This window comes from Eriocheir sinensis, chromosome 4, assembly GCF_024679095.1.
Source record: "Eriocheir sinensis breed Jianghai 21 chromosome 4, ASM2467909v1, whole genome shotgun sequence".
Taxonomy (NCBI): domain Eukaryota; kingdom Metazoa; phylum Arthropoda; class Malacostraca; order Decapoda; family Varunidae; genus Eriocheir; species Eriocheir sinensis.
In genome coordinates, this window is record NC_066512.1 from 22,707,923 (window position 1) to 22,718,309 (window position 10,387).

Here is a 10,387-nt window from a genome sequence, read left to right on the forward strand (position 1 = left end):
AAGTTAAATAAAATCTACAGAACTGTTCAAATGGATTTACCTTCTTGGATAGCTTTGATGAGTGCTCCTTCAATAAATGAGAAGGCTAATGCACTCTGGGTATTCTGGACCTGCTCCTTCATGGCTGCCACCGTCAGCCTCTGCTTCTTCCACTTCACAATCAAAGCTTTGTTTTCAGCCTCACATTTACCTTCAAGTCTTTCCACAGCCTTTTCCTGTGAGTGATCCATGAGTTTAAAGAGATCACTCCATCTTTGTTTCACATAGCAGGTCATGATATGCTTAAGAAATTTGTCATTTTCACTTGCTGGGAATGTAGCAGCAAAAAGATCCTCAAACTCCTGCCTAACAGGTGCCACAATGGTCTTCATTTCAACAGGTTTGAACCCTCCAAGAAGGTCAGTAGTGTCACTCTGCTGATTCATGTTAATGACGCGTAGTTTGTGGTGCGTCTGGTGAGCCAAGTACTGGACGGTGGAGGTCTTCCCTGTCCCAGTCTCGCCCACTATAAGGACAGGCTCTTGGTTCATAACGGCAACACCAATCCTCTCGAGAAGCAGAGCAGCAGGTCTTGTGAATGAAAAGGTTTCACATGTGCTTCGTGTTAGTAATTGGGTGTAGGTTGGTTTGCGTTGCAACTTTGCCCTTTGCCCAATTACTAATCTGTCTATCATCTGTGTTATTTCTGGTTTATATTGAATACAATAGTATTCAATTTCTGCCTTAGTTCTATTCATGAATGAGCCAATATGTAGTGCAAACTTGTAGGTTAATAACGGATCAGGTACTGCAGCACAGAAGCAGTCAAGGGCTTCCTGGAAAGAAAATGTGTATCATCACAATAAACACTTTTGTTGTAAAGAAAATACCATACTAGTTATGTCAATATTTGTAAACAAGAGATAGTCTCTGACACATACGAGGCAACAGTCTACATACCTGAAAGGCTCTGTTAGCTACAGACATATCTGTGTTGGTGATGTTGCTCGCCACTCTGGAGCACCACTTCATCAGGTCCCGGGTGGAGACCAGACGGCCAGATGTCTTCACAGTAGTAAAGTCAAGCACCTCTGCTTGATTCTCTTTATCACTGTCATCACTATGTTGGCCAGATGACAGCATTAAGTACACACCTACTAACTTTTCTGAAATTCCTTCAAGTTGGGGCCATCTGTAAAAAATTTAGTCATTTTATTCAGTACTTTTGAAGTCATTCACACATAGCTAGAAAGATTGCATCTCACTTCAAACTTTTTTTAAAATTTATTTTGTTAATTGTCCACTTTTACACTATTATTGCATTTTTCATTTGTATTACCAATGCTTAAGGGGATTTCTCTTGGATATGATTCAAATGTGTTTCCTTCATTTCATTTACAAGCTTCTTTAGCCTCCATTTAAAAAGAACTTGACTGATGGGGGACTTTGTAAACTTTGTGCAAGTAGAGGGCAGCTCTGTGCCAGTCTGTTTCTTTGGCTGGAGTCTTTGCTTCTCTCAAAGAGCTGTGAGGCAGAGTACAATATTGCATTTAAACAATTTATGAAAAAAGGATTGTCTGCTTGAATCTATTTCTTGCAAGACAAAGCCATTCTGGGAAAGTCAGTGAACTCTTACCTGAATTTTATCAAGCTGATGTAAAGGTGAATAAAATTAGGCTTCCAATGGCATGATAATAATAATAATGCATTAATTAAGCACATGCTTCACTTGTGTCACCTTTGTTTATAATATTCCAGAAATTGCTCTACAGCTCCTTGAGAGAAGCAAAGGAGAAGTATTGCTTTTCCCTCTGCTCTGGCCACAGCAGCTTTCTATATAAATTCAGCTTTGATAAGCTTCAACATTCAAAATCACACCTGACTAATTAACTAGAGAGCAAACCTTCAAGTAATCAGACCCTGTAATAACAGATTTACGAGTCAACAGGCTGGAGGTGGATTCATCCCCTACTATGATAAGAACAAGATTTACACTTTCTTTCTTTTTTTTTTTTTTTTTTCTTTTTTTCCAACTCAGTCTGGCTGACCATTATGAAGTTACCTTGTAGCAATGAGCTGCAGTAATTCTGAGCGAGGGAGTGTCTCAAGAGTAACTTTGGTCCACAGACTATCTAGGAGCCCGGCACAGCCACTGACCAGCTTGGTTCCTGCCATGGTGCGACGGGTGGCAAACAGCTGGAAGTCGGGGTGGGCTTGAATGTTTCCATGACCTGTGTGGAAAAAAGGGAAATGATGGTATTAGATTTAGAACAGCTATGGATTAATTTTTTTGTTGTTATCATAATCATCATCTTCAGCCATTACTAGTCCTGAAGAACAAAGCCTCCCTCAATGTCCTCCACCTACCAGTCAGATGTTGGTGTTCTCCACTCTCCTTTGGCAAATGTTCTAATCTATCTCTTCACTGGGTTCTCTTGTCTACAATAAACTTCCCCCCTTCAACAAACTGTCTAAGCCAGTCACAATCTAACATTATTATCACCACTGCTTTCTTTTATTTTTATTACATACTGCATATATAGCATTACTCCCAAATTCTTCAGCCCCACTCCTAGACTTTCTACTTAAGCTGCATCCTATGTTATGCTTACCAGCGAGTGACAGGGTTCGAGACTCTAGAAGGGGAACAAGAATTGATATGACATCCATTGGTGCATAATCAATATCTTCCAGTAGAAGCCAGTAGCCTTTTGTAACTGCCTGTATAAAAGACACAAAAATGGTAATGTTATGAGACCAATAAATTAAATAAATACAATCACTTTGGTGCATTAGCCTCCTTGATGGGTATAGTCCAAAATTTGCGAGTCCTTTCTTGTCCTTAACTCCTATTCATTTTTCAGGGTATCTGGGAAGTATCATGATGCTTTTTGGCCATATTGTAATATTCATGCTCAGTTCTCCCTTCAAAAGAATAGGCAACAAACAACAGGAGGGAAAAAATAACCTGAGTCAGCGAGCCAGGTCGCCAGATGAACTCTCCAGGGGTCTGAGTGCAGCAGTAGGTTCCAAGGAGAGTCTTGCTGTCAGTCTGGTCACTCAACTGAATCTGTGAAAATAAGGGATGACTTGAACTTTCTCTTGCGATACCAAAGGAGGAAAACACAGCCCTCCAATAACTTTTCTATCAACAAATCGAGTCCCGTCCCACACTTCTGGTACAATCAAGTATATTACAAACTTCTGCCTTTCTCACCACACCATGTAAATACTGTGGGCATTCAATTGCCTGAAGAAAGAGTTGATAATACATGAAGGGGTAAAATATGTCATCATCAATAATGCCTATGTGACTGAAAGATGCAGTCATTATTGAAAAAGTTATTTGTGTGACATTATAATACATGATAAAAAAGTTTCACGGTGTCACTGCCCAAAGTATTTCACCCATTCTATTACTAACGTTATTCACTGCCTTGCTCATAATGTCTAGCAATCAATCAATGGGGGCATGCACAGGGGGTCACATTGTCTTGCCCACCTTTAAACACCAACCCCAGGGATTCCTTTGAGCAAGCCTTCATGCAGGCACCTTAGCTAACCGCCTCTCAGTAGGATCCATCGACTTGCTTTAGCCATAAGATGCATATTTTTCTTCTTTTGTAGCTTCAGCCATGCCTTTGACATACTTTATGAATGTTGTTGTTCTTCTTGATCTGGTACTTCCCTTCTTTCCACATTAAATTCAGCACTAAGCTAAATCATGCAAAGATACATCCACATCCTCATCCAACACCATGTATACTTGAAGATAAAATTAACAAGTAGGCACTATGTAATTTTGTGTAACACTGTTTACTTACCTTTATCAAGAATGGAGCTCTCATTCGTCCTGTGACACCTGCCAAGTGCTCCACCACAGAAGTCTTCCCGCAGCCCACCACGCCCTCCAGGAGCACTGGATGGCCCCGGCACACTGCAAGGGCCACCGCTTCAAGGTTGCGTCTGGTTGAAGGCAGAGTGACCAAACAACCTTCCTTCTGTCATTTAAACGAGAACAAGCGTGATTGAACCAAGGCACACTAGTATAGCTCAGGCCCTCACACAAATTGGTCCAATATCTCCTGCTCTAAAACATTGTCAATACTACTGTTACTCATGCATCACATGAAATATAGAAGGGATTCACTATAATAACACTTAAAAGCAGAATGAGGAGAGTAGCCCCACAGATGAGTTATGTGCACACCAAAAAAGTGCCAGAAAATGGAACTAAATTTCAGGTACATTTGGGAATTATTAATCTCAAGATATTTGACTTCAGACTACTCAAATACCCAAAATACAGCAATCACTACCAATCTATGAATCATCCTAATCTTCACTATATATATATATATATATATATATATATATATATATATATATATATATATATATATATATATATATATATATATATATATATATATATATAATATATTTATATATATATACTCCACAATCATTCAGTAAACAAAGCAACCAATAATATCATGCTAGTAATATGTAATTTCTAAAAAAAAAAAGAAGCATGGTAAAAAATAATAAGAGAACAGGAAAAAATAATTCTCTAATCACCGAGTACCTGCAATAATAATCCCTCCCACTAAAACAATTGCACAACTTTTCAATACCAAATAATATCAAGATAATGACTATGAAAGAAATATGAATACGTTAATGAAGTATTTTGATCCTACTTTCTAGTCATCATGAAGCTGCATCATCAAAACAAAGTGTTCAGCAGCAGTTGGTGGAAATCAGTCATGCCAAGTGATACATTTGAATTTAAAAAAATATAAAAAAATTGTGCACGCTAATGTAATATATATGAAGGGCCACCAGAATTTTTAGCATTTTACTTAGGAAAGAATCAAGAAATAGTTAAACAGGAAAAAGAAAATCCAATGGCACTGGAAATAAATTCACTGTAATTGTAGTTACCTGAAACTTTCTCTCATAGACTTGGAGTATGACCCCACAGACATTGACTGTCTGACGGAGACCTGGAAGAACCTCTTCTGTACACTCTGTTGACCAAAGGTCAGGCAAAGCTGGCAAGGCACTCCTTCCATTTTGAACTGAGAGGTTTCTGTGCGTTTCCAAATTGACATTTTTCATTACAAAAGATTCACGCTGAGCTTCACTCATTCTAGAGATGATAGCGATGCAACAGCAAGCCAACCTGAAGTGTTAGAAAGGTTAAAGATTATAAATAAATTGATTAAAGTTAAATTGAATATTTCACAACTCATTAAAAAAAATTACATATCACTTGACGGATCTTCAAAGAACTTACAGGATTGATAGCTCATCAGTTATGTTCTGCTTTGTGCTGACATCGATTCACTGAGATGTTGACTTAACATGACCAAAAGAAATTGTACTAAATCAATTTCAGGCAATATCAAAAGTGTTACTTCAGAGGAATGTATTAGTTTGGTTCCTGGGGAGAAAAATGTAATCCTAGAAATTCATTTACAGTGAATCCCCAAATTTGCAGGAAGGGATTATCTAAAATCCTAAGATCTAAATTCTTCCAGTGAATGCCACAGACACAGACTGAACTCTAATATTTAGCAGCTTACAAAACACAGGAAAACCATATGGACCGTTTCACGTGAAGAGAGACTGACCATACTGTGGGTAGAGAATGCTCTGCCCCCAGTGGAGTAGTGATCATGAGATTGCACAACCATCGTGCAGCAAATTGATCTAATGAATGTACCACTGACCACAGACAGATTGCAAAAATTATTGTAGGGGATCATATATACAGACTTTTAATAGCAAAAGTTCAAGATCATTTAAGTGAACAATCAAACATTGATCACATGTATGGTGATGGCTGCTTGTAACCTTAATCCTTTCAACACGAGGACGCGTATACTGCGTCCTTGCGTGCCCCGTACCATATCCGAGGACGCGCATACTGCATCCTGGCTCGCTTTTGCCAATATGCGAGTTACTTTATCTCTATATTTATGCTTACATCTCAAAATTATCAATTAATTTATGTTTTTTATGTGCACCATTTAATTCTGCATGTTTTCATACATAATACATGATGATTATGTTGAGTTTATGGCTGAAAACTTGCTATATTCAATAGCGACACTTGAAATTTGGAGCGCGTGGCGATCCCGGATACGGCGCGGAGCGCTGTTTTGGCCCAGCCGTAGTGAAGAGGTTAAATTGATTTGTTAAATCGACTTCTTACTGTATTTATAAATGAGCAACAACACATGATATCATTATGATGTCAAAGGCATGTGACATGTGATTTACATCAACATAACTAGATCCACAATGTAACAATTTAGTTTAGTTTTAGAGCAGCTCTGTCATCATCACAATAACAAATACACCCTCCAGTGAAATAGCAGCAAATTATTTGATAACTTACCACTTGACTTCTTCACAGCTGTGATGCAGGTAGGGCAACAGATGTGAGCAGCTCCACAACTGTGCCAAGTCTTTTCCAACATGGGATAAAAGATCAAATGAAGCCTGCAAGAGTTCTTTCTCACTGATACTGGAAGGCTTTTCATTTTTTCTTCTCTTTTTAGGAGTTGGCTCTCCATGATCTGATTCCTTTTGTTGAAATGGAGCTGCAGCATTTTGAAAGTATTTGAGGCAAAATCTGAAATGATAATCTTTTGTACACTATATATACCTCAAGGGGACAAACATACATTTTACCATTCCTTATGTAAACAAATCAAGTGGTCCTACATTTTAATGGCATATCAGCTGAAATGGGGTTAGTTTGAGCTTCCAGTGAACAATTACATCTGTGATGAAGTCATATAGCATGACCTACAGCAGATTAGAGGCACATATATATATCCATACTGAAACTCATCACAGATGATTTTTTCTCACCTGACAGAGTCTCCACTGAACACCACCAGTTTGCTGAGGGCAATGCAGAGGGCATGGTGGAGGTCATTGCCACTGCCTGACACACGGGTCTTTTTGGCAGCTGCCTCTGCTCGCCCCAGCAGCTCCAGGATCCATGGCCGAAGGTGTGTGCCCAGCAAAAGAGTTAACTGGGGCTCAAGGAGGGACTGGCCCAATTTTCGAAAAAGTTGCTCTAGGTCATCATCACTCCAATTCTGAAGAAGATAAAACATTTTTTTCATAAACATACCTACAAAAATAACTGAAAATTAAGTATATATATGATACTTTAACAAATATTTGGTCAATTTCCAAGCCACTAGTTTTTAGTGTTTAGTATTGTCCTAATACTCCTTGAGTTGATAAAGCTGTGGGTTTGGGGTGAAAAATCTAGAAATGTACACAATTTTAGAGTTGCACATGCACCTCGTTTGCTGTGGTTCTTACCAGCCTGCGGTAGTAAGAGACACAATCCTGGTACACTGGGCAAGTGCAACATCTGGATTAATAGTTTACTTTCCCCAAGTATGCATTTATCAACCAGCCTGTACTCACTATGTGAATGCTTAGTCTATTCCATTCCCCACCACCCTAATACTAAACCAATGCCTGCCTATTTCCCTCCTAAATCTATACTTTTCTAATTTAAATCCATTACTGCGTGTTCTATCCTGCTGGCTAATTCTCAGTACTTTACTTATATCACCTTTGTTGTAACCCTTGACCCATTTGAATACTTCTATCAGATCTCCCTGCACTCTTCACCTTTCTAGTGAATGTAAGTTGAGATGTTTCAGCCTATCTTGATATGGGAGGTTCCTAAGCCCCTGAATCATCTTGGTCATCCTACTCTGAACTGATTCTACCAAGCTGATGTCCATTCTGTAGTGTGGGCACCAAAATTGGACAGCATAATTTAAGTGTGGCCTAACTAATGCTAAATAGAGTCTGAGGATGACCTCTGCACTCCTGTTGGTTACCGTCCTGTTAATAAAGCCTAATACCCTGTTAGCCCTATTCCTCGCACTAATATATTGCTTCCTTAGTTTTAGGTCAGAGTTCACTAACACTCCCAAATCCCTTTCACACTCTGCTCTACCTATCGCTGCGGAGTCTAAACTATACCCGTGTATCGGGTTGCGAGTTTCTACACTTAGTACTCTACACTTGGTGATGTTAAAATTCATTTACCATTTTTCTGACCAAGCTGACAATTTGTTGAGAGCCTCCTGTAGTGCTCTAGCATCCTAATAGTGCTTCCTATTTGGGTGTCATCTGCAAATTTACCTATGTCACTAGTTATCCCACTGTCTATGTCATTGGTAACATTACCCCATTCGGATTTTTTACCGTTAATGGTAACCCTCTGTGTCCTGTCGCTAATCCACGCCCTAATCAAATCATAAACCTTCCCTCCTATTCCATGAGCCCTGACTTAATGGTGGCGGTGGCCGAGTCGTCCAAGTAACGGTTCCGTGTTCAGGAGGACGCGAGTTCAATCCCCGCCCGGTGCCACCAAGCTGGGATTTTTCAGCCGCCGCCGAGTGGCTTAAAACTACCCACATGAGACCAGACCACCTCCACCCGGACGATCTCTATTCTAGGGATCAAAGATGAGCTCTGAGAGGGCAGCATGAGCCAATGCAAGATAGGCCATGCTATAACCAGCTCGACTTGGGAGAGCCATGGGACCCAGACCCACGGAAGAACGGACCGAGCCACCAGGATCACCCCAGATCCACCCACCGAAGAAGGGCACAACAAAAAAAAAAAAAAACAAAAACAGTCTCTGGTGAGGTACCTTATCAAAGGCCTTACTAAAATCAAGATAAACTACATCGTAACTCTCATCATTGTCAGCTGCCTCGTATACTCTATTATAAAAGGATAAAAGATTAGCAAGGCACGACTTTCCTTTAATAAACCCATGCTGTAAATCGTGAATTATATTATGTCTGTCAATATGGTCCCTAATACTATTTGCTATTATTGACTCAATCATTTTACCTAAAACTAATGTCAAACTGATCGGCCTATAGTTTTGCATAGAAGATTTGTCTCCCTTCTTAAATATTGATGTAACGTGTGCCTGCCTACATGAAACAGGCACCACCCCTAAAACTTCTGTTAGCTGCCCACTGATTTCAGATTTACACTCTTCTAAAACCCATCAGGATCCACCGGGAAGAAACCCTCCGGCGAAATCGGCCACAAGGTAAAAAAAAAAAAAAAAAAATCCTGGTCATGCCATGAGGATGGATGGGCCAACCAGGTGAGGCCAGGACATTCATTGCCAAGCATGCTAGTCACTACACCACAGTTTAGATCTACCCTCAAGAGAGCGTAGCTGCCAAATATTGAGTGAGGAAGCAAGTCTATTATCTGTCATTCACTCCAGGGATGGGAAAAGTGGCACCCGATTCAGACACTCGGACTCGGAGCAAATCAAGGCAAGTCCCATGCACCAGCACTGACCTCCTTCTCCGCCTGACTCTTGAACAAGCTACGGCACCGCTGGTCTTCCTTGCACAGCTTCTGCAGGGCGGCTCGAAGGCCCCCAACGCCTCCTGCCATGCCCGTCACCTGCTGCTGCTGCACGCGGTGGCCCCACGTGTGGCGGACAACAGTGCTGCCAATGCCGGGGCGGGGGAGGCGGCTGTTCGGGCTGTTGGAAATACGCTACGGAGAATAGGTAAAATAAGGTAGAAATAGTAGAATAATAAGTGCATTTCCTACAAATAACAGTACAAAAAGAAATGTTAATACTTTCATGCTTTTAAACCTGGAGCCATGGGGAACGAGGGTTGGATAAGCAGCCCCAAAAGGCAAAAGCTGGCCCAAAGCTGACTGAGACACTGATACCCAAAAGCTGCAACAAATTAGCATTAGCATTGTTATTAAGAATGTAGCTTCGTATGATAAGAAAATGATTGAGGATTGTTTGATTGATGGTTTTATGTTGTAAAGGTACTATTTAGGATTCAGACTGCAGCCTACCATGCTCTCATTACATTACACCAATTTAAACTGACTGTCCGCACAAAGTAAAGTCTACCTATTTAAGTATTGATGTTAGAATGAAGATATGACAATGTAGAGCAGTACGTGGAGCAGACAGATTTTTTAGTGCGATCTCCGAACCATGTTGTCGGCGTTGGTGAGTTGGCAACACTGCAAGTGGTAAACAAGGCCCCTTTTACATGTTGAATGTGTTTTAGAGGCCAACTTAAGCGTAACTGAACTATCTTCGATGAACCATGCCCTTTATATAAGCAATTTTAGTCTTTATTTTGATTTTGTCTTAATGATGTCAACAGACAGCAATGACGATCCAAAGAACGGGACCCCGACCAAAACTAAGTGGCTGCTGCCTTTATAACGGCTCGCAACGTTGGAGTCTTAAAAACAATCATGAAAAAGATCCAGCCAACACGGACCACCCACTCAGCCTTTCTCTAAAAGTTGAAATCCTTTACTCATTCTGTCATCCTTCTATAGTCCC

General features: G+C 40.3%; 1 protein-coding gene across 2 annotated transcripts in view; it reads right to left on the reverse strand.

Annotated features, from left to right (window-relative positions):
- Nucleotides 1-9,522, reverse strand: part of LOC127009986 (midasin-like) — a 30,264-nt gene extending 20,742 nt beyond the window's left edge. For both annotated transcript variants that reach the window (XM_050883684.1, XM_050883674.1), the window contains exons 1-10: nt 9,361-9,522; nt 6,868-7,100; nt 6,389-6,625; nt 4,927-5,167; nt 3,804-3,980; nt 2,948-3,049; nt 2,592-2,700; nt 2,042-2,210; nt 940-1,171; nt 41-815 (exon numbers count right to left, since the gene is read on the reverse strand). In XM_050883684.1, coding sequence (XP_050739641.1) covers nt 41-815; nt 940-1,171; nt 2,042-2,210; nt 2,592-2,700; nt 2,948-3,049; nt 3,804-3,980; nt 4,927-5,167; nt 6,389-6,625; nt 6,868-7,100; nt 9,361-9,459 — 2,374 coding nt within the window. In that variant the 5' untranslated portion in view covers nt 9,460-9,522. The remainder of the gene's footprint in view (nt 1-40; nt 816-939; nt 1,172-2,041; nt 2,211-2,591; nt 2,701-2,947; nt 3,050-3,803; nt 3,981-4,926; nt 5,168-6,388; nt 6,626-6,867; nt 7,101-9,360) is intronic.
- Between the last annotated feature and the right edge of the window lie 865 nt (nt 9,523-10,387).